This window comes from Sebastes fasciatus, chromosome 18 (assembly GCF_043250625.1).
Source record: "Sebastes fasciatus isolate fSebFas1 chromosome 18, fSebFas1.pri, whole genome shotgun sequence".
Taxonomy (NCBI): Eukaryota; Metazoa; Chordata; class Actinopteri; order Perciformes; family Sebastidae; genus Sebastes; species Sebastes fasciatus.
Window position 1 is genome coordinate 11,026,141 of NC_133812.1, and position 22,959 is coordinate 11,049,099.

A 22,959-nucleotide genomic window follows, 5' to 3' on the forward strand; every position below is an offset into this window, starting at 1 on the left:
TGTTTCAATAAAAGGTTTGAATAGATTTGCGCAGGCAGAGGACCAACTACTAGGATCCTATTGAACTATAGCGTCCGTCCGAGGTAAATTGTTATAAAGCCTACTGTAAGCTATTTTAGTTTCCTTTTAGTTAAGTGCTCTGAGTGAATTTGCCTCTGGTAAACATGTATGCAGTGCATATGTCTAGGGCTTTTATTGTGAAAGGTAAGAACGGAAGGAGTGGATCTGGTATGCACTGCCTTTGTCAAGGTTGAAAGGAGTAATAAGGTTTGCCGTCTTGGTTTGGACTATGGAGCCGCCGTGTTTTTGTACACTATATAGTATGTATTGAATGTCAGTTCCACACAACGTGATTGGATGATGCCTTTATTCGCGGTGCGAGAGCTCAGAAAAATCAACCTCAAAAATGACAACACTTTTTCGCTGTTCTCGTTCTGTGTGAAAGTACTCATGACAAAAACAACAGTTTGACAAAATATATTGCCGGAAGGCTTTTAATATGAAAATATTGACTATAGCACCTTTAAATATGGGCTAACTCAGCAACATGATGTTCAGCATCAAAGTTTATTGAAAAATGTTCGTAGTGATTATTTATTAAGCTAACATGCTTCAGTTTGATTTGGTCAGATTTGATTGACCGACCACATACACAAACAACTCCACAACTGTCATCAGATTCTGATTCAAATGGTGTAAACTCTGATTGGACAGAATTCACAAACTTTTAACGAAGCCGCGCTCATTTCAAACCAGCGAGAAGAGCCCAGAAAAAAAACACAAATACAGAAAATCTCTCATGTGAAAAACTGTGGCATAAAATTGTGTTTTCTTGCAGGATCCCATCACCCATAACAAGAAGCTGGTTGAGACTCCTCTCTTATTTAAAGAGAGGAGTCTCAACTGCATGGTGACACTCCTAAAGAAAGGCTTTTTGAAAGAGATAAAAGCTCCTCAGCTATATTTATAGCTTCCCACCAGATGTGACATTCACTGCTTGCTTCCAAAATGTTCACCGGTGAGACTTGTTGTATATTAGTGCAGGTAGGATGGCTTGTTCAGAACATTTAACCGAATTATCTCCAAACCAGTGGATGAACTTTAGGTGAACTCAGGTCAGACGAGTATAGTGGTTAGGATTATACAGTGAGTGCAGCCCTGTGTGTCTGACAACCTGTCGCACAGAATGAGAATGAACTCTAGCAACTGAGATACCCAGACAACTGCCATTAATGACTTTAATTTCTATTCTCTTTCATCCCTCTCTAATACCGTCTGACTGCCTCACAGCACTAAATTGCATGGGTAATAGTCAGATGAAGACTTAAAAAAAAGCTAAAACACAAAACGTTGTTTTTTCTGAATCATACTGGCAGATTGAATAATCCAAAATAATGGCTGAGTAGTATTGGAAATGATGCTTGAGGCAATTTCCACGGCTTACTACTGTAAACGGCCTGCATTTCTTCCACTGTGGCTACGATTCCTCTCTCCCCCTCAGAGACAGACTCAGGCACAACAAGGTCTTTGTTGCTGTTTTTAAACCTATTTCAGCTCTGCCTATTGGTTCATCCAAATGCCAAGGTTTAAGAGAACAAATATGATGGGAGTTACGGCTCTCTCTGATCCCATGTCTGCTAAACTGAACCTCTGGCACAAAGGATTACGTCTGTGATTGGGAGGGGAGATTGTGTGCTTATGCGTGTGGGTTTCAGGTTTGTGTATGTGTGTCAGGGGACGCAAATTAATTTGGCCGAGCTCTCTCCGGCGGTAGCAGGGCGGCATCGCTCAGCAGCTCTCTGCTCCCACAGCGTGCGCTGCCGTCACATCGTGGAGGTTGCTGCCTCAGCACTTTTCCTCTCCAACGCACAGCTGGAAAATTCCACCTCCTCTCAGCGAGCTGTCTCTTTTCTCTCTCTCCTGAGTCGTGACATACATATGCTTCTCACATCAAAGGCAGAGATGTAAGGGAAGATGTGAGGTGGACAGTGGAGATGGACGGCGATGAAGAGAGACAGTGATGTGGCCTTGGACAGACAACGGGAAGGACGTTTACTTCATGCTGTAGGGAAAACTGTGCAGCGATGCCAAGTCGTTATTTGAACTGTGTAGACAAGTAGATGAAGTCATGTAAAGTCTACAAGCTACTCAAATCAAAGCTGCCTTCAGCATGACGACAGCAACAAAGAAAGTCATCCCATCTGCCAGAGTTTAGATGCAGTTTTTCATTTTTCAAAATAGTGGAGTCGTGGAAATACTGAAGTTGCTCTTAAAAAGCAGCAACTTTAGTAGCAACTTTAGCACCCGATCTGACTGTTATCAGGCTGTTGAATAGGCGTTATCAACACACATCTGTCCCAATGTGTAGGCTGGTAGGGACCTGCTAAACTAATAGTGAAAGCAAAACTTAAAAACATGTTCTAACACGTTGTAAAACTGGATGAAACGTGGTGTTTTGAACATAAACAAAACAACTGTAGGTTTAGGCAACAGAAACACAAAAACATCATATTTTAGCTTAAAATGACATTGTTGATTTCACATGGGATGTGAACCTTGGTCTCCTGGGTGAAAGTCCTCCATCCACCACCCCTCTCACATGCCCTGTGTGCATTGCCTCACTTAAGCTTTTGCTCTTGTCATAATTACTCCGGTCGCTGTCGTCTTCTTTTGTACCTTCTTTCGCTGATGTGGATTGTGAAGGGGATTACTCATAATGACGAACCCACAGAGAACCTGACTCTGCAGTTCCCCTCAGATCTACGTAGCATTTGCTTTTACAACATGCAACTTTAATGTTGTGGTTCAGTCTCACCTCTTTCATCAACCTCGTTTCCAGCTGCTGTTTCAGCAAGAAAAAGCTCTGATAAAATCCACTGTACTGCACCTGCCTAGCGCCAAACAACAGACAGATAAAGTTAGCAACAAGCCAGTGAATACATCAGCATTTAGCCTCTAATGAGCCAGATATTCCAAACCAGAGCTATAAAAGGAGAGTGAATATTGGACAAGCAAGACTATAATGCTAATGTTGCTGCTCGATGTGTGAATAGGCAACTGTTTGCCAACATGTTAGCCATATCAACTTTATAAGGTGATAATATGTGAATGTTTTGTGGCCCCAAAAAATCAGTTAATGCCACTTTAACTAATTTCCCTTCAAAAACAGTTTGAGAAAGTAATGATAGTGAGTACTGGAATTAAATGAATTCATCTGATATGTTCTGAAGTGATTCAAAGCAGAGAGAACATGAGAGCACAGACACTGATGGAGACTTAAGAAGAAGGATGTTATTTTTCTCCTATCTGTAAAAAGAAAGGGAAAAAAAGAACAGGAAAATAGTATTTGTGAAACCTTTATCCTGACTATATTTAGTGTTAGCTGGTCTCAGCTTGTGCACAATAGACCCTGCAGTAATTGCTCCCGTTTGAAGCCTTTTTAGGTGTCACTTGTCACTTTTATTTGGACCTGCTGATGTTTGAAGTTTCCTATTGCAGCTTCAAGGCAGGAGGACTTTTCTCTGGCTGCTGCAGTGACATGGTTGACTGCGCTATTCCTGTAGGATAGTAAAATGACAGATAAGACAAAACATTTGTGACCTACATGTCCCCTTTAGGCAGATGATGGAGCAGCAGCAGCAAATGCAGGCACACATGGAGCGGGAGCGACGGACGTCCAACTCAGGTACTCACATTAAAGATTTGTATCGTTTACACTAAAATATGTTTCCATTATCAAGTGCATTTGAACTCAGATACTCAAACAGTAATAAGTGCAGGTACATATAGACAGATTGAGTCTTCTCCATTTTCACATGTCTGTCTTCCCCTCCAGGTTCTCCTTTCCAAGGCCACCCTGCTGTGCTCTCTGTGGCTCCCCCAGTAATACCTCCTCCAATGAACATGGGTGGCCCTCCTCCACCTCCACCACCACCGGGGCCTCCACCGCCTTCAGCAGGGGCACCGCCACCTCCTCTCCCACCACCACTTCCCATGTGTGGAGGGAGTCTCGCGGATGAACCCCCCGCCCAGACGGGTCTCGCCGCCATGATCGCCGGAGCCAAACTGCGCCGTGTTCAAAGAGTGAGACTCCAGCTTATCTTTGTGACTTTGATGTCAAACTTCTTCAAGTCAGGCAGGATGTAACTGGATTCATCCCAACAAACCTGAATTACATACGTGAAAAGTTTACTTTTTGTACACATCAGAGAGTAACTTTGGACTTTACTCCTCTCCTCTCCTCTCCTCTCCTCTCCTCTCCTCTCCTCTCCTCTCCTCTCCTCTCCTCTCCTCTTCTCTTCTCATCTCTCCTCTCCTCTCCTCTCCTCTCCTCTCCTCTCCTCTCCTCTCCTCTCCTCTCCTCTCCCTCTCTTCTCCTCTCCTCTCCTCTCCTCTCCTCTCCTCTCCTCTCCTCTCCTCTCCTCTCCTCTCCTCTCCTCTCCTCTCCTCTCCTCTCTCCAGCCCCAAGACGACAGCTCTTCAAGCTCTTCAGGCGCCACCAAAAACGATGCCAACCGATCAAGCGGAGGAAGCGGAGGAGGACTGATGGAGGAGATGAACGCCCTGTTGGCACGAAGGTCAGAGCAATAAGTTGAGAAAGCCACAAAACCATTTTGTATCGACATCCCGCAGCCACATTAGATGTAATTGGTCACTAAAGCCTTCAATCAATGTGTGGTTCAGGATTCATTAGTGATTATCATTATTATTATTGCACTCATTAAAACTATTGACACTGGATGAAATGCTTTGTTCTTACTTGAGGCTTCTTCTTTCCCCCCAGAAGAAAAGCAGCATCAGAGAGGCCAGATGACAGCCAAAATGTGAGTGAATAGAAAACAGTCATGTTTGCAATTCATGAAGTCTGGTGTTCGCTCTGTGATTTACAAAGATAATTAGGACATTCATTAGATGAGCATGATAATGATCATTTGATCATTTTTGATGTATCTTTATTTGCATTAATTGCATTGTGATGAAAACAAAGCAATGAGGTGAAAGAAACCTGTTTTGTTCTGGTGGGATTAATAAAAGCATCACGCCTCAAACGGCAGTGTCCATGTTGATGATGTTGATGATGTTGATGATGATGATGATGATGATGATGATGATGATGATGATGATGATGATGATGATGATGATGATGATGAGGGTGATAGTGGAGGTAGTGATGCTCATTAATCCTTGTGTCTTCCTGTAGGATGATCCAAATTTTCCGTCACCCAGTACCCGAGGTGGACAGAATGCCTCAGGTGGGAAAAACTATGTTACACAAAATGTTTTGTGTACTTTCTATGGTTTGAGCATCTCTTATAGTCTCAGAGACAGTCACACATATGGAAAAATAAACATACAGCAGACACAGACAAACACATCTGATTGACAGCGGAAGAAAGAGGCTTTTCTATGTTTTACAGCAATCTGTATCTATATCTACTTGTTGAGGAACAAGTACACACTGTACACAGAGGATGGTGGTTATGATGCCTCTAGATCAGGGTTATTATAGTAAATTAAAATGAAAACTGAAACTAAAACAAAAAAGGAAGTGAAAAATATTGTTAGTAAACTGAAACTAAATAAAAAAAAACTATCTTTTAAGAAAAACTAAAGCTAAACTAAAACTATATTGTCTGGGTAAAAACTGATAAAAATGAATATAAATTAATTTCAGTTTTAGTTTTTTTGTTTAACTATAATATACCACTACCAAAAAAATCAACTCACTTGATATCGAACCACAGAAATTGAACAGACTTGACCTTCCAGGAGATGGTGCTATGTCACAATTGCTTCACGTCGGACACTTAAGTGGCGTGAAGATTAAACATTAAACATTAGCACCATTCCTATACAGTTCTCAACTATTTATTCTGTATGTATTAGTAGCTACATACTTCTGGGACTTTATAGCTGGCCCAAACAAAAAACAACTAAAACTAAATATATATAAAAAGCTAAACTTTCTGAAAACCTGAAGCTAAACTAAAACTAGAAATTGAAGTCAAAATTAAAATAAAATAAAAACTAATAGAAAATTCAAAACTATTATAACCTTGCTCTAGATGCAATGAAAGTCCTTAAACTGATGTGCAATTATTCCTGTGAAAGCCTGACAGACTAGACAACATACAGAGACGTATATGTCCTATCGACTATGTGGAAATGTCAGTATAGCAGTTCCGTCTAACCTCTTCCCTGTCGTCTAGATGGTGCAAAGAAGCCGTGGGACCGAGCTAACTCTGCAGACCGGTCGATGGTTTCAAGGTGAGAGCAGGAAGCAGCACAGCTCATTGGATGGATGAGTCTGTGAAGCAGAACAACAGCAGTGAATCTGACAGATTTCTTTTTTATCATGTAGGGTACGGCCCGCGGGGGGCAGCATCGACTCAGACTCGTTAGACCTCGATAGAATGAAACAGGTAAAGAAAAAACACACTAACAAATTGCACACTTACTCAAAATCTGACCTCTCAATTGTCCAAAAATCATGTTGTTTTCCAAAAGTTAATTTGGATTCTGCTTTTCGCTGTAAACATTTGCTTCCTGTGTTCAAAGATTTCTCCAGTGAATAAAAGAAATGTTGTTTATTTATTTGTTTGTGCTTCATTAGGAAATCTTGGAAGAGGTGTTTCGTGAATTGCACAAAGTGAAGGATGAAATCATCGATGGTATGTTTAATTTTCTCTTGAAACACTAAAAAGGGGTAATCAATCAACATTTAGGAACAATGTCTCTCCTAATTTATGTAAATGAATATTTAATTGGAAATCTAACCAGTGGGACGATGGGAGTTGAGTAGTTATATAGAGTTGTGACCACTAGGTTGCACTAGAGTCCCAGAAACCTGAACATGGAAACTTTATACACTCAAGCAGCATTTAAAAAACAAAACAAAACATGGATAGCTAATGAATTACCTTACACAGATAAAAACATTGTGAATAATTTGGGTTATTACATTGTTTGTCAATATTATTATTACTAGTAAAAAATGTGTTCAACAACTCACATTTCAAGAATGTTTATCACATTGTGAACAAACAATTCTGACAAAAAAAATTACAAAATAATTTTGATATTGGACTAAATATTACATTATACTGACTGTAACACAAATTAGCGGATAAAATGACAAAAGCTAAAAATGAAGACATGTACCATATTTTGAGAGCTGGTGCAGGCCTAATAATAATGTTGACTCGTAATGTAATAACTTGCATGAAAAGAGGAATACAAATGTGAATACTTTGTGTAATTACATTGTTAGTCAATAGTTAGAATATGCAAAAATAAACAACTCCATCGTCATCCATATCATTGAGAGGGTCATTTGCATTACATTCGAAAAAGTAATGCATTAATTTCACTTTTTTTCTTTGTTCATTATTCGTGACACATCTGCTCACGCAGTTGCACCATGTTCTTAGTGTTTTCTTTAATGGGGCACTCCATAAATTAGTGATATTCTGGGGCACAGGAGAAAGAAAGAAAGAAGGAAAGAAAGAAAGAAAGAAAAATAATTGGCGCAGCAGAGGCCGAGATATAACGACTTTTTAGCCTCTTTTGTGGATCGAGCTTCAGAAACACCAGATCCTATATTCTCCATAATGCAGTTGGATATCGTCTTTCACTGGACCCTCCCTGCCTTTCAAACCCCAAGTTTGTAACACAGGCTTTCTGTTATATTTTTAAGCCTCAAGCCCAATAGAGTGCTGAAGGGATAGTGTTTTCGGAAATTAGCATCGCCCTGGTTCCCTTGACAAAAAGCCAATTGGATTTTCCATTGGGTTTTGGATTATTGCAGAAAATAAACTCTGTGGCAAACAAACGTTTATGATACTTACACGTTTTGTTCATCAAGATAATCTTCACATGTGAACACCACTTTTATGATTTTTGAAGCGTAAATGCAATCGGCAGAAATAAAAAGCTACCATTCAGGCTATAAACAAACTACTCCACGGTCGCATGAGTGCGAGTATACACAACGAGGCTGTAAAAGTGAACAAGTCGGTGGGATGACGTCTAGTAGTCTCATTTCGCCACTTGTTAGCAATCGCCTTTTTTAAGACAGGTAAAAGCTTCAAAATTCACGAGTGGGATATTTTCTGACATATTTTATATCATAGAACAAAATGTTAAAATCTCGTAAACTTGTGTTAACCACTGACCTTATTTCAGGCATCTAACCAAAAACCCATTCAAAAAACCCATTAACTACCAGACGAGGGAACCAGAAGTGCTAAAATGCTAACTCATTTTTGGGTTTTAGGACTCATACCTGCACCACTCTTTTCCAGAAAACCCTGATGACATCACTATGACATAATTAGGGTTATTTTTTTTAAACTTCGGAAATTGGAAATCCCCCTCCAGAGCTAAACTTTATACTTTATACTTTACTTTATAGTGTTTTCGCAGGATGTGTAGTACTGCTCATGATGACAGTATGTAAAATCAGTGGAGTGCCCCTTTAACTCATCAGTTCCCCACTGAGGACAATGGAGACAGAGGATTGGGTTATGAGGGTTGTTAACAGGGTATCGTCAACCTAACGTTGTTCCTATGTTTCCTCTCCTTTGCTTACAGCCATTAGACATGAACTCAGTCGAATTAGCACGACATAATCTTTCAGAGCCACTCCCCCGACATGAACCACCTTTTTGAACCATTGCCCCTGCAGCAGCGGCTGTGGACCTGAGGAGGAGGAGGAGGAGAAGTCTGGAACGGAGGCCCAAACTGTGACATCTACTCATCCTGTTCAGCTGTTGAAGCAACGTCGCTGCAACACCTCAGACATGTCTGTGTAACATTTGGTTTGTTTGTTTGGACGTGAATGGGGCACACTCACCCTCGCACTGATTCCTCTGATTTCCTCACGTTCTGTTTCTGTTTGTTTGCCCAGTTCGCCCCTCTGTCCTCGGCCTGAAGGAAAATGGATAAAATAAATATGATTTTATTTGTTTTGCTTTTTTTTCTCCACAAACTTTTTATAATTATTATTATTATTACTATCATTTTCATTATTATTACTATCATTTTTATTATTATTACTAGCATTTTTTATGATTGTCAATGTCATGTTGATATGAGTAGTAGTAGTGTAGTGAGTACAATGGTAATAATGAGGAAATGATCATGAGAATATGATAGTAATGATAATGTTGATAATTATAATTGCACACCATTTTATGTCAGCCTTTTGTATTTTATATTGTTTGTTTTAATTTGTTTTAGTTTCAAGCACATCCCAAAAAAAAAATTCACATCATCTAACCTGGAACATTTTTTTAAAAGGTTTTTTATCCTTTTCGCCAACACAGCTATGTGTGGAACCACGGCCGAAAAATACAGGCTCCGACCTGAACCCGAGGGTGGAATAAACTTCTTTGGATATTGCAATCTTATAAACAAAAAAAATAAATAAATAATACACCAGAGTATTTGTGATCATGTTGTTAATAAAAATGTTTATCGGCTGCAAGGATATGGTGAAGTATTGTTCGTTTTATTCTCTCCTTTTATGACAAAGTGCTTCCTGGTTCGACAACAACAACAAAAAAAGAAACGCACTAAGTTTAAAATGAATTCAAATAAAACTGTGAACAATGTCTTGGATAAATGAGGCCGTCTCTTTCCTTTTGTGTTTGTTTGGGGGCTATTTCGATGCCCGTCTGGTGCTTTTGTCTGACTCCAATTTCTTTTTTCCAACACAAAAACATGTGCTTATTGAATAGGTGCCATAAATTACAGCTGGTGCAGCACAGAGAAGTGTGAAACATCTGAGCTGTTTCTGTGCAACCTTATTGTGTTATTCAAGGCACACAGTGTAGGATGCTGTTAAAGTGCCCTGCAAATACATTAAAAAGATAAACCCAGATAATCAATTAATACAGTGCAGTTTTTATGTATTAGTTTATTACTGGGTGTTCATGAAAGTGTTTGTTATAAATTGAATTAATTATAACACCAATTCATAGATCCAACTATAGAGTTTTGAGTGTTTCCTTTTCCATATTACAGTAGCTACCTAAATACTGTATTGCTTCCATGTACTGGATACAACTGGTTGAGACATGAAGGTAGAAAGATAAAAATTCTCACTTAAATACACACTAAAAATAGAAAGCTAGGAATAGCTTCCACAGCTTTCTGTGTAAATACATTATTTGGCAGGTTGAATAAAACCTTAGCCTTAATCTGATGCAGCAAGATGATCTCTCAGATCTCTCAGTACTGATAATAAAAGATGAAAATACTAATAAACTCTTTTGTTTAAAAACAAGTGTAGGTTTCCAGTTGAGCCGGACTATCAAAAAAATCAAAAAAAATCAGTTAAGACTAACCAATAAAAATAATATCAATCAATCAATAAAACCATTATTTAAGTAGACCAAATTTTGCTGCATATGCAAAGCTTGCTTTACCCATTTCATCCCATTCAAGTTGAATAATCAACTTTTATTACAAAAATCTGGGATCTGGTCACTTGCAATGGACATTTACTATTCTGGGCATTTTATAGACCAAAGTTTTATCTGATTAATTTAAACAAATCAGACAACAAGTGAGGTTTAATAATAGTTATAGCTCTAATTTTTATAATATTTTTTATTTTATTTATATAGGACCTTTCAGAACACAGTTACAACGTTCTTTACAATAAAAACATAACACATTTAAAAACACAAGGATAATAAAATGTACTAATAACTAAACATAAAAACCCAAGGATGATAATTTTAAAAACACATTTTTCAAGATTCAAGATTCAAGATTCAAGATGTTTATTGTCACGCCGGTTATACAAGTACAATCGTGTGAAATGCTTTTTGCTGGCAAGCTCCATTAAAAATAATAAGTTATATTACAATTATAAAAGGAAATACTTTGTACAAGGCATATTAAGAACATATACATATCAGGAAGTATGAATGTACATACAGTATATAAGAAATACTTTGTACAAGGCATATTAAGAACATATACAGTATAGACAGTATACAATATATGATTAAGGTATTGCACTTGTTCATTGCAATTTTTTTGTGAGAAGGTGTCGTATGAATTATCTATTTAAAAGTCTGATGGCCTGGGGGAAAAAACTGTTCCCCAGTCTGCTGGTTTAAATCAAGTCAAGTCAAGTCAAATTTATTTCTATAGCACATTTAAAACAACATGAGCTGACCAAAGTGCTTTACAGACATAGGCAGAATAAAAACAGGTTAACAGAGCAGACATCAAAATCACACACATCCACAGACAGAGACCAAGATAAAATCCATGAGTAAAAAGACTGTTATATTGAGCATTATAAAAGGCCAATTAGTAATCACAATTTAAAACACTAGTAGCTAAAACAATTGGATCAGATGTTCACTCTGTTGACTATTATCATGTAATTTACTTGTTAAATCATATTCATCCAAAAAAAAATATGTTCAGATGATGCTTTTGGGGACAAATATAACATCAACAGCAGCATTGCTATCAAGTTATCGCTGGGTTCTTCATAAAATTAATATGATTTTATTTGTTTTGCTTTTTTTTCCACAAACTTTTTATAATTATTATTATTATTCCTATCATTTTCATTATTATTACTACCATATATATATATATATATATATATATATTATATGATATATATATGATATGATATTATATACTATTATTTTGTAATTTACTTATTTGTTTATTTGTTTTGCACAATTTAAGACTATACAACATAACAAAAAAATAAATGAATAATATACAGTGCAGGAAGAGGCAAAAAATCTACCAGCAGCACTGCTATCAAGTTATTGCTGGGTTCTTCATAAAATTAATATGATTTTATTTGTTTTGCTTTTTTTCCCCACAAACTTTTTATAATTATTATTATTATTACTATCATTTTCATTATTATTACTATCATATATATTATATATATATATTATATTATATTATATACTATTATTATGTAATTTACTTGTTATTTGTTTTGCACAATTTAAGACTATACAACATAACAAAAAAATTAAATGAACAATATACAGTGCAGGAAGAGGCAAAAAATCTACCAGCAGCACTGCTATCAAGTTATTGCTGGGTTCTTCATAAAATTAATATGATTTTATTTGTTTTGCTTTTTTTCCCACAAACTTTTATAATTATTATTATTATTACTATCATTTTCATTATTATTACTATCATATATATATATAGTATATATATATATATATATATACTATATATATATACTATATATATATAATATAGTATATATATATATACATATATATATATATATATACTATATCATATATATATATATTATATCATATATATATATATTATATTATATTATATACTATTATTATGTAATTTACTTGTTATTTGTTTTGCACAATTTAAGACTATACAACATAACAAAAAAATTAAATGAACAATATACAGTGCAGGAAGAGGCAAAAAATCTACCAGCAGCACTGGTCTGGGTATCAAGTTATCGCTGTGGTTCTTCAACAAGTCTCGCGATGTTTCAGTATTGGAGAGCAATAGTGGCAACGAGAAGTGGCGTGGGACGGAGTGAAGAGAGAGTTGTTATCGAAGAAGAGGGAGAAGAGGGAGAAGAAGAGGAAGAGGGAGAACCGGAGGAATAGCAGAGCTTGGGGTGTGTGTTGAGTGTGTGTTTTGAGAGGTCCACAACACGGCGTGAATGAGACAGTCAAGCTGGCGGACTTCAATATGGCATCCGGAGATACTCTGTACATCGAGACAGACGGCTCGGAGATGCCGGCCGAGATCGTGGAGCTCCACGAGATAGAGGTGGAGACGATCCCGGTGGAGACCATCGAGACCACGGTGGTCGGCGGGGTCGACGACGAGGATGAAGACGAGGAAGAGGACGACGACGACGAGCCCATGATCGCTCTGCAACCTCTAGTAACAGACGACCACCACCACCATCACCATCACCACCACCACCACCATCAGGAGGTGATCCTAGTCCAGACTCGAGAGGAGGTAGTCGGCGGAGACGATGAAGACGACGACGACGACGACTCGGACATGCACACGGACGGTGGCGGCAGCGGGGGCTTCGAGGACCAGATCCTCATCCCGGTGCCTGCACCCGGAGTGGAGGACGAGTATATAGAGCAGACTCTGGTGACTGTGGCCGGGAAGAGCAGCTCGGTTGGCCGCATGAAACGAGCAGGAGGAGGCAGTGGTGGTGGGAAGAAAGCAGGCAAAAAGAGCTATCTCTCCGCGGAGTCCGGCGGGAGGAAATGGGAGCAGAAGCAGGTGCAGATAAAGACACTGGAGGGCGAGTTCTCTGTCACTATGTGGGCATCGGGTGAGTAAAGCGTTGCTAGAGGCCCTCGTTGCTAGGGCGTTGTCCTGCTGCACCACACTAGTCCCTGGACGTGTTACGGTCGTGTAAAAGCGGTAAATAACGACACATTTCCCCGCTAAACCTCTCGAAATGTTTTTGTTTTGAAGGGAGGCCATGTTTTTAAAGTGTTGCCTGGGCGCCGCCATATTTCCCCGAGACTTAGTAGACAAGTATGGCGGCGACAGGCCCCCGAAAACATGGCGCTGGTCGCGGCCAGGCGGAGAGACCGTGGTGCTGCTGCTACCAGGGAGGGGGACTGTTAGAGGGGTTTTGGGGTGATTTTAGAGCTCAAAGTGGGGTTTTTGTGGTGTTTAAATGCAGCTGGATGATTTATGTTGAGTATGTGATGTTTTAATAAGCGTGGGTTTGTCAGTGAGGTGCTATTTTAGTCCAGTAAGGGGGTTTAGCTGTTAGCTCTGGTTGCTTGTTGGTGGTGGTTCAGCAGTTCTTCTGCAGCGGGCTGACTACTGCCTCTGTGCAGACTGCTGGTACTGCGTGCAATGTGATATTAACCCTAATCACTACTGGAGACAGGGCTTCATAATGCAATATATTTATGTTTATTTATTTATATTAAGATATTTATGAGGTTAATCATTTCATTTCTCTACCTGTTTTTTGAGAGGACACAGCTGGAGCTATTTATTTAGTGCACTCTGCAGGGTGGTTTACAGTAGGATGTTTATAGTTTCTTATTTTTGTCAATAGCTTTCAATAAGCTCTCAATAAATATCTCCAAACTAGGCTTTAGATTTAGATTTATGTGCACGCCGTATTGTTCTTTTCTGTATTTTTTATTATAAAATTTTGTTGAAAACATTGTTTTAAATATAATATATATATATATATAACTTTTTCTTTATTTTTATATTATTATTTTCATATATTATTTTTTGTTTGGTTTTGTTATATCATTAGCATTGTTTTTTTTGGTTGTTTTTTTTTACATGTTTACAGTCATTTTATTTCACAACCAGATAGCCTACCTGTTTTTTGAGAGGACACATCAGCTATCTGGAGCTATTTTTCTTTAGTGCACTCTGCAGGGTGGTTTACAGTAGAATTCAATAGTTTATAGTTTCTTATTTTTTTTCAATAGCTTCTTATTTACACACTTAATTGAAGGAGACCATTAATTCACCAGACAGCGTTTCTTCTACTGCCTCTGTGCAGAGGGATGGTACTGCGTGCAATGTGATATTAACCCTAATCACTACTGGAAAAAGGGCTTCATAATGCAATATAATTGTTTATTTATATATTTATTTATTTATATTAAGATATTTATGAGGTTAATCATTTTATTCCACACCTGTTTTCGAGAGGACACAGCATCTATCTATCTGGAGCTATTTTTTTAGTGCACTCTGCAACGTGGTTTACAGTAGGATTCAATAGTTAATAGTTTCTTTCTTTTTTTTCTCAATAGCTTCTTATTTTTTTACACACCCACGTCTTAATTGAAGGAGACCATTCATTTTTGTTCCTGCTTGAAACATGACACCTTAACCCTCCTGTTGTCCTCGGGTCAAATTTGACCCGTTTTCAAACTTCATTAAATCATAAATATGGATTTCTTTAATCTAATTGCCCCAAAATAACATGGATGGTTGCCTACTCAAAACAATATTCTGACTAAAAGTTTACATATACCAGTATGTGATAATACATCAACATTATGTTCCTCTGATAATAACTTTAGTCAAAATAATTCACAATATCTGTTTTTTTTTACTAAAAAACTAGGTATAATTTCACGGAAATTAGGTTTATTAACATTAATTTCTCCCAATAAAGTGTAAAACTTAATAATTAGGAAGGAAGTTGGCCAAAAAGGTGTAACACATAATTGGGTGATAGTTTATACTGTATGCTTTATAAAAAGTCAAACCAGACTGGGTTAATTTTGACCCGGGAAGACAAAAGTTGCATGGTCGACGGACGGGAAGACAACAGGAGGGTTAACCCATCACTACTGGAAAAGGTTATTCATAATGCAACCTTTTGAAGAGCTGATATTTATTATTAGTTTATTTCACAACCAAGATAGTCTCTTGTTTTCGAGAGGACACGGCATCTATCTATCTGGAGCTATTTTTTTTAGTGCACTCTGCAGGGTGGTTTACAGTAGGAAAAAAATTAAAAAACTGTAAAATGTAAAAACCCAAAACAAAACAAATAAAAACAATGCTAATGATATAACAAAACTAAACAAAGAATTATATATTTAAACATATAAGAAAAAGTTATATATATATATATATATATATTATATATTTAAAACAATATTTTCAACTAAATTGTATAATAAAAAATACAGAAAAGAACAGAATACGGTGTGCACATAAATCTAATAGCTTCTTATTTTTTTTACACACACGTCTTAATTGAAGGAGACCATTAATTTGTGCAGAGGGATGGTACTGCGTGCAATGTAATATTATTGACCAGGTGTTAACCCATCACTACTGGGAAAAGGGCTTCATAATGCAACCTTTCAAGAGCTGATATTTATTTAATCATTTGATTTCACAATCAGATAGTCTACCTTGTTTTTGAGAGGACACAGCAGCTATCTGGAGCTATTTATTTAGTGCACTATGCAGGGTGGTTTACAGTAGGATTCAATAGTTTATAGTTTCTTATTTTTTTCAATAGCTTTCAATAAGCTCTCAATAAATATCTCCAAACTAGGCTTTAGATTTAGATTTATGTGCATTCTGTTCTTTTCTGTATTTTTTATTATAAAATTTAGTTGAAAAACATTGTTTTAAATATAAAATATATATATATAACTTTTTCTTTATTTTTATATTATTATTTTAATATATCATTTTTGTTTGGTTTTGTTATATCATTAGCATTGTTTTTTTTGTTTTTTTTTTTGTTTTTTTTACCTGTTTACAGTCATTTTATTTCACAACCAGATAGTCTACCTGTTTTTTGAGAGGACACATCAGCTATCTGGAGCTATTTTCTTTAGTGCACTCTGCAGGGTGGTTTACAGTTGGATTCAATAGTTTATTGTTTCTTATTTTTTTTCAATAGCTTCTTATTTTTACACACTTAATTGAAGGAGAGTATTAATTCACCAGACAGCGTTGCTTCTTTTGCAGCGGGCTGACTACTGCCTCTGTGCAGAGGGATGGTACTTCGTGCAATGTAATATTGACCAGGTGTTAACCCATCACTACTGGGAATAGGCTTCATAATGCAACCTTTTCAAGAGCTGATATTTATGAGCTTAATCATTTTTATTTTACAACCAGATAGTCTACCTGTTTTTGAGAGGACACAGCATCTATCTATCTGGAGCTATTTTTTTAGTGCACTTTGCAGGGTGGTTTACAGTAGAATTCAATAGTTATAGTTTCTTATTTTTTTTCCAATAGCTTCTTATTTTTACACACTTAATTGAAGGAGACCATTCATTTTTGGTGCCTGCTTGAAACATGACACCTTTTTAGAAATTAAGAATAAATATCTCCAAACTAGGCTTGAGATTTATGTGCACACCGTCTTCTGTTCTTTTCTGTATTTTTTATTATACAATTTAGTTGAAAATATTGTTTTAAATATAGAATATATATATATAGAATATATATATATATATAACTTTTTCTTTATTTTTTATATTATTATTTTTATATTTTTTGTTTAGTTTTGTTATATCATTAGCATTGTTTTTTGTTTGTTTACATTTATTATAAAATTTAGTTGAAAATATTGTTTAAATATAATATATATCTTTATTTTTTATATTATATTATTTTAATATATTCATTTTTGTTTAGTTTTTTTATATCATTAGCACTGTTCTTTTTGTTTTTACATGTTTACAGTATGATTTACAAAGTCAAATTTGCAAAAAATTATGAGCAGCATGAGGTGAGTAATATTTGGAAATATAATGGAAATAGGTAATCTTTCTATTAATGTAAAACCAAAGTAATTATGCAACAATAATGTGACTCCTGATATAACTTCAGGGCCAAGGCAGCTGCAGATGTGTTTTTTGCCCTCCCTCAGGCTTGTTGCTAGGGAAACACCAGTGTGTTATCGGTTCAGTCTCTGTAATGTATTCCTAGATGACAATAAAGACATTGACCATGAGTCAGTGGTGGAAGAGCAGATCGTCGGGGAGAACTCCCCTCCAGACTACTCGGAGTACATGACGGGGAAGAAGCTGCCCCCTGGTGGTATCCCGGGGATCGACCTCTCAGACCCCAAACAGCTGGCTGAGTTTGCCAGGTCAGTGTGTGTTTTGGCCTCTGCATCCCTTGTTCCCAGATGTAAACACACCTGTTTGTGTCAACAACTCTGATTAATATGCAAAAAAGGATATCACAAAGGGGATATGTAGTGCGAGATAAACATGGTGCTGACCCTCTACACAATTATCAGATATTCTGTTTAGCTTGTGTCTGTCAGGCAAAACAATAGGGCTGTCAATCGATTAATATATTGAATCCTGATGTCCTGTCCATAGTTAAATACGATTAATCGTAAATTAATTAAATTAATTAAAAGCGTTATTTATCCTTCTTCGCGACAAACTAGTAAGTCAATGTTGGTATATGTATATATAAGAAAGACAAATAAAGTATATGAAAAAAACACTTGGTATAATGTAGACGTGTTTGTGCATATGTGGATGCAGACTGCACATATTGATTTATGTTAATGCACAAGGTTTGAGCAAGCTCTGTGTATAGTATTTACTGGGGAAGGTGTACCATTGTTACGTGCTGAAATAGACCAAACGGAATTATTTTATAGACATCACAAAACAAGCAACTAACAGTTATTTTCATTACTGATTATTTACTCACTTATGTTGTCATTTAATCATATAGCCTATAAAATGTCAGCTAAATGGAAAGCAGGCTGATTTTATGGTGAGACCAGTGAACGCTCATAGCGAGTGGGCGTTCTATAATTATTTATTAGTAACTTTTCACTGTGCGCTTCACTTTCCTGTAAACATGCTCCATCTCGAGGTGAAACGTCAAGTGAGGATATTTCCACTGTAACAGACAGCCTCTTACTGAAACTGGTTGTTGATTAACTAAAACAAATCAACGTTAAAACTGGACTGGTAAATAACACGGGCGCTTGTGTGAAAGGGATGGCTTTGCGACATGTCTGTTTTTGTTTGTTTAAAACCCCCACACCATGTACTTTTTTTTTCAAAATCAGAATGAAGCCCAGGAAAGTCAAAGAGGACGATGCTCCCCGGACGATAGCTTGCCCTCATAAAGTGAGTCTAACAACGTTGTCCCCAAGTGAACCCTGCTGCCACCACTTTGCCAAGATAGAGTTCATAGTTCCTGATCGCTTTAATAGTCTCACATTGCTGCTTTGTTGCTTTCTGGGTAATTGAACATTTCTGTAAAGGTTATTTAAAAGTGGAGAAAGCACTCGGGTGTATTGATTTTCATGTACTTACAAGAACAATCGAGCCTTATCTGAACTCTACATGTTTAGCTAATGCAAAGGGTGATTCGCTGTATGAGCAGTCTGAAGCTGTTAACAATACATCGCCATTAGGAGAGAATAGACGCAGCTCCACTTTTTCAGGATTTATAGGAAACTAAACAAAAGTTCTGGGGACATTTGACATTGGCATACAAGGAAACAAAAACCCTTTTGGTGCACCACTTCAGAGATTACAAATAACCTTACATTATTCACTTGTCTATGCTGTTTGTCAACTCTGTGCTGCGCTTTCTTTTTGTCCCCCAGGGCTGCACAAAGATGTTCAGGGATAACTCAGCCATGAGGAAGCATCTCCACACCCACGGACCCCGCGTGCACGTCTGCGCCGAGTGCGGCAAGGCGTTCGTGGAGAGCTCCAAACTCAAGCGTCACCAACTCGTTCACACAGGGGAGAAACCCTTCCAGGTTAGCATCTGGACTAAACTTCACACTCCCCCCCACGCACATACACTTGCACTATTTTTACATTCTTAAGCACATAAGCCCATCAACAGTTTTAAGTCAAATTCAAGCTAAGGAGAATGGGATAATAAGTAATTGCTCGCTGATGGGGTTCAAAAATCATCACCCACCACGTACCAAACGCAAGTAAAACTTTGTGTTTGGTTGATAAATCAAAGGTCACCCATCACACTGACTGGTAACATTTTTGTGTCTTTGCATGATCTTGAACTTCAAGACTATTATTTGAACTTACTCTCCATAATTAATGACTGATATTTCAATCAAATTTATATGTTTTAGCTGGTATTTTGTATACCTGTCAAGCTTCCTGTTCTTGCAAATTTGGTCAGTTATCAGTGTTCTTAGTACATTTTGAAACCTTGGCTCCTTGATTTCACACAGAGGTAGAAAAAAGGACAAACAGCTGAAGGTACTGTAGTTAGCTATCTAATGAAGCTAACTTTAGCTTCATGAGTTGGTTGAAAACGCTTTAATGTCTCCATCTGATTCGTAACTTATATAATGTATTATGTATTTTATGGCTACATACACAATAGGGGTTGGAATCACCAGAGGCCCCACGATATGATATCAACACGATACAATCTTATTGCGATTTTAAACATGCAATATGATAAGTATCATGATAAGATATAATGTGATATATTTCACTTTATTGCCTTTTTTCAACTGCAAATTATGTAGTTTGTCAACATCTGTTTCATCTCAGAGGTTTTATTCACATATCTTGAGGTCAGAGGTCAAGGGATCCCTTTGAAAATTGCCATGCCAGTTTTTCCTTGCCAAAATTTTGCGTAACTTTTGAGCATTGTTTAACATTGTTCCAGACAAGGTACCAATTGATTCCTTAGGTTTTTTTAGTTTCATAAGTTACCAACATCTTCACTTAGGCTTTAAGACTGAGCCCGCTACAACCTCTGAAAGACACAAGGCACACTGGTGGATTGTTGTCTAATAGTTTATGTAATAAAAGATCGATACTTGACGTCCGTGTGTCGATACAATATTGCCACGACACTATGCTATATCGATTTATTACACAATATCGTCCTCAAAGACTGAGACCATAGAAATAAAATATTCCAAATGCTGTTTCTATGACTGAGAGTAAAGCTGGCGAAAGTCAGCATCTTCACCAACTGATGGAACACAAAACAAGCAGAAACAAAAGAAAAGAGAAATGGTTGTTCTTTTTTCCCAACATAACCCTGTTTTGCTTCATGATGTTATTGTTTGTATTACCAAACAGTACATTTTTACTTTTAATGTTACAAGAGAAAAGGCTGTTGGGATGAAAACTAACCAAATGTGTTTGGCATTATTTTGGGTAACGTTGGTTGCTTGAGTGTAAACGTCCTCAAATCCAGTAAAGAGCTGGACAGAGACGCTAACGTTAGCCTAAACTCTGATTACATCAACTTCCGCACAGTGGGGAAACACTGCACTGTGAATGTGCTAGTCTTGATAACTTAACCTGTAAAGCCCATACTAGTAGTTAGTTTATTCAACGCTCTGTTACTACTCTAGGTAGTAAGCTAGTTAGCCAGACATGCTAACGTTTGCAGCTTAAGCTAGAGCAGATAAACACGATTTAGTCCATTCCTTTACACTTCTGCTCTTGTGTCTTTGGGTTTGGGAGGATTACAAAAATACAGAAAAGTGTTTACAAACGTGTGCACATCCAGACGATAAATACTAGGTGCTGGACAGAAAAACATGTAAAAGATGGAAAAATGGAGTCCGCACACTAGATAGTGCTCCCATGAACACTTAATTTATTACCACCGGTGATGTTTCGAGGTTCTGAAGAAGAGCGTCACCGGTGGTAATCAATTCAATGTTCATGGGAGCAGTATCTAGTGTGCAGACTCCATTTTTCCATCTTTTACAAGATTAAAAAATACACCACACTCCCAAACTTTTAAAATGCAGAGTGTCTGTTACTACAGCTTCATGCACACTGCTTCAACATGTGGTGGAAATCCAAAGCCTGACAGGCCCCGCCGTTGCTGAGCTGTGATTGGGCATTCGCTGTTTGGGGGGGAGAGGTGTAACGAATAGTCAATTAAGCCCAGAAATTGGATGTCACGCACTGCATGATCAGCATGAAGACTGACTCCCGTGCTTCCTCTCATTTCTTTTAGTGTACCTTCGAAGGCTGCGGGAAACGGTTTTCTCTGGACTTCAACCTGCGCACGCACGTGCGGATCCACACTGGAGACCGACCCTACGTCTGCCCTTTCGACGGCTGCAATAAGAAGTTCGCGCAGTCGACCAACCTAAAGTCTCACATCCTCACACACGCCAAAGCCAAAAACAACCAATGAGAACCCATCCACCACACACACAAAAAAAAAAAGAAGAGCATCCTAGCAGCACACCTGAAGCCTCTTTTGAGGACGGAATGAAAAGCTTGAGACTTATTGATTTATATGAAAAATCTGACAGATCAAAAGACTTAAAAAAACACTGAAATTCAGCTAGTTTTCCTGCGTCCCCTTTTCTTCGTCTGCTGTCACGTTGGACGAGGAACACAGTGACTTTTCCCCAAAGCCCCGGCCAACACAGTCCCTTTGTTTCTCCAGTGGCGCTCGGCTGCCAGAAGATGGAACTCGAGGACAAACATCAGAGACTTATTTTTACCAGAGCGAGGAGAGAAGCAGCGGTCTATTAGTATTTTTATTTTCTCACATAGCTTTTATTTTACCCAAGTGTGCATATTGTACACTTGTCTCAGGCTATGTTTAGTAAAATTGTGATTTATTTCTTTTTTTTTCCTGGTGCATTATAACATCATACCCATGATACAAAAAAGGCCCCAACCCCATTTCACACGTATGAGGAGTTTAAAAACGGCTGTATGTTTGCATTTCCATACCCTCTTTGGTTGTATTTTTCTCTAACCACAAAATAACCGTGTATACTTGTATTGTATGGCTGTATTGAAATTACGTAGACATAGATAGAGGTGTGATTTAAAGTGTTAACCAATTAAACTTTTAGTCATGAGTTGCTTTATATTTTCTATGAACTGTCTTTACACAGATGAATGAGTAATATAAACTTATTCGGAACGCGTCTCGTTTAAAGTATCTGGAGCGAACATTTGAACTGGCTGCGAGCGAGACCATCACTTTCTTTGTTGGAATGTAATGTACAGATGTCAACCATTAACTTCCTTTTGTTGATATTTACACCCATGTATCTCAACTGCCCACAATAAAATGGCTCATTCCCACCCTGTCAAAATGCACATACGCTATTATTAAGTGTATCCTTTTGATTGATTATTTGTTTCAGATAAACTCCCTCTGAATTAGTGGTAACCAAATGTATTATTTAGCCTGCTTGTTGTTTTAAAGTCTACACCATCTAAAATGAACGTACAAGTGTTTTGGCTCATTTTACCCCATTTAATGCAATGTTAGGTATATTATTTAGAGCTGAAACAATAAATTGATCAGTTTGTTGATCAAATAAGTTAATCAAATTTTTTTTTCAGGCAAAAACGGCAAATACTTTCTCCTTCCAGCTCAACAAATACTGCTTTTCTTTGTCATGTATGATAGTAAACTGAATATCTTTTGTTTTTGAATCGATAAAATGAGAAATTT

The 22,959-nt window shown here is 37.4% G+C and overlaps 2 protein-coding genes across 5 annotated transcripts in view; both read left to right on the forward strand.

Moving 5' to 3' along the window:
- evlb (Enah/Vasp-like b) overlaps positions 1–9,614 on the forward strand; it is a 60,338-nt gene extending 50,724 nt beyond the window's left edge. For 2 of the 3 annotated variants that reach the window (XM_074615716.1, XM_074615714.1), the window contains exons 5-13: positions 3,618–3,685; positions 3,836–4,083; positions 4,462–4,577; positions 4,784–4,823; positions 5,201–5,252; positions 6,210–6,267; positions 6,362–6,422; positions 6,614–6,671; positions 8,593–9,614. In XM_074615716.1, coding sequence (XP_074471817.1) covers positions 3,618–3,685; positions 3,836–4,083; positions 4,462–4,577; positions 4,784–4,823; positions 5,201–5,252; positions 6,210–6,267; positions 6,362–6,422; positions 6,614–6,671; positions 8,593–8,630 — 739 coding nt within the window. In that variant the 3' untranslated portion in view covers positions 8,631–9,614. The remainder of the gene's footprint in view (positions 1–3,617; positions 3,686–3,835; positions 4,084–4,461; positions 4,578–4,783; positions 4,824–5,200; positions 5,253–6,209; positions 6,268–6,361; positions 6,423–6,613; positions 6,672–8,592) is intronic. The other variant, XM_074615715.1, reaches the window with a different exon arrangement.
- A 2,919-nt stretch (positions 9,615–12,533) lies between these two features.
- On the forward strand, positions 12,534–22,594 carry yy1b (YY1 transcription factor b). Of its 2 annotated transcripts, none has more exons than XM_074615717.1 (5): positions 12,534–13,342; positions 17,470–17,632; positions 18,581–18,641; positions 19,127–19,285; positions 21,490–22,594. In XM_074615717.1, exons 1-5 carry the CDS (start codon positions 12,733–12,735, stop codon positions 21,670–21,672), a joined length of 1,176 nt encoding a protein of 391 aa, XP_074471818.1. In that variant the 5' UTR covers positions 12,534–12,732; the 3' UTR covers positions 21,673–22,594. The 2 variants fall into 2 exon arrangements, with proteins under 2 accessions (XP_074471818.1, XP_074471819.1); XM_074615718.1 differs by having other exon boundaries at positions 12,536–13,342; positions 17,482–17,632.
- Positions 22,595–22,959: the final 365 nt, after the last annotated feature.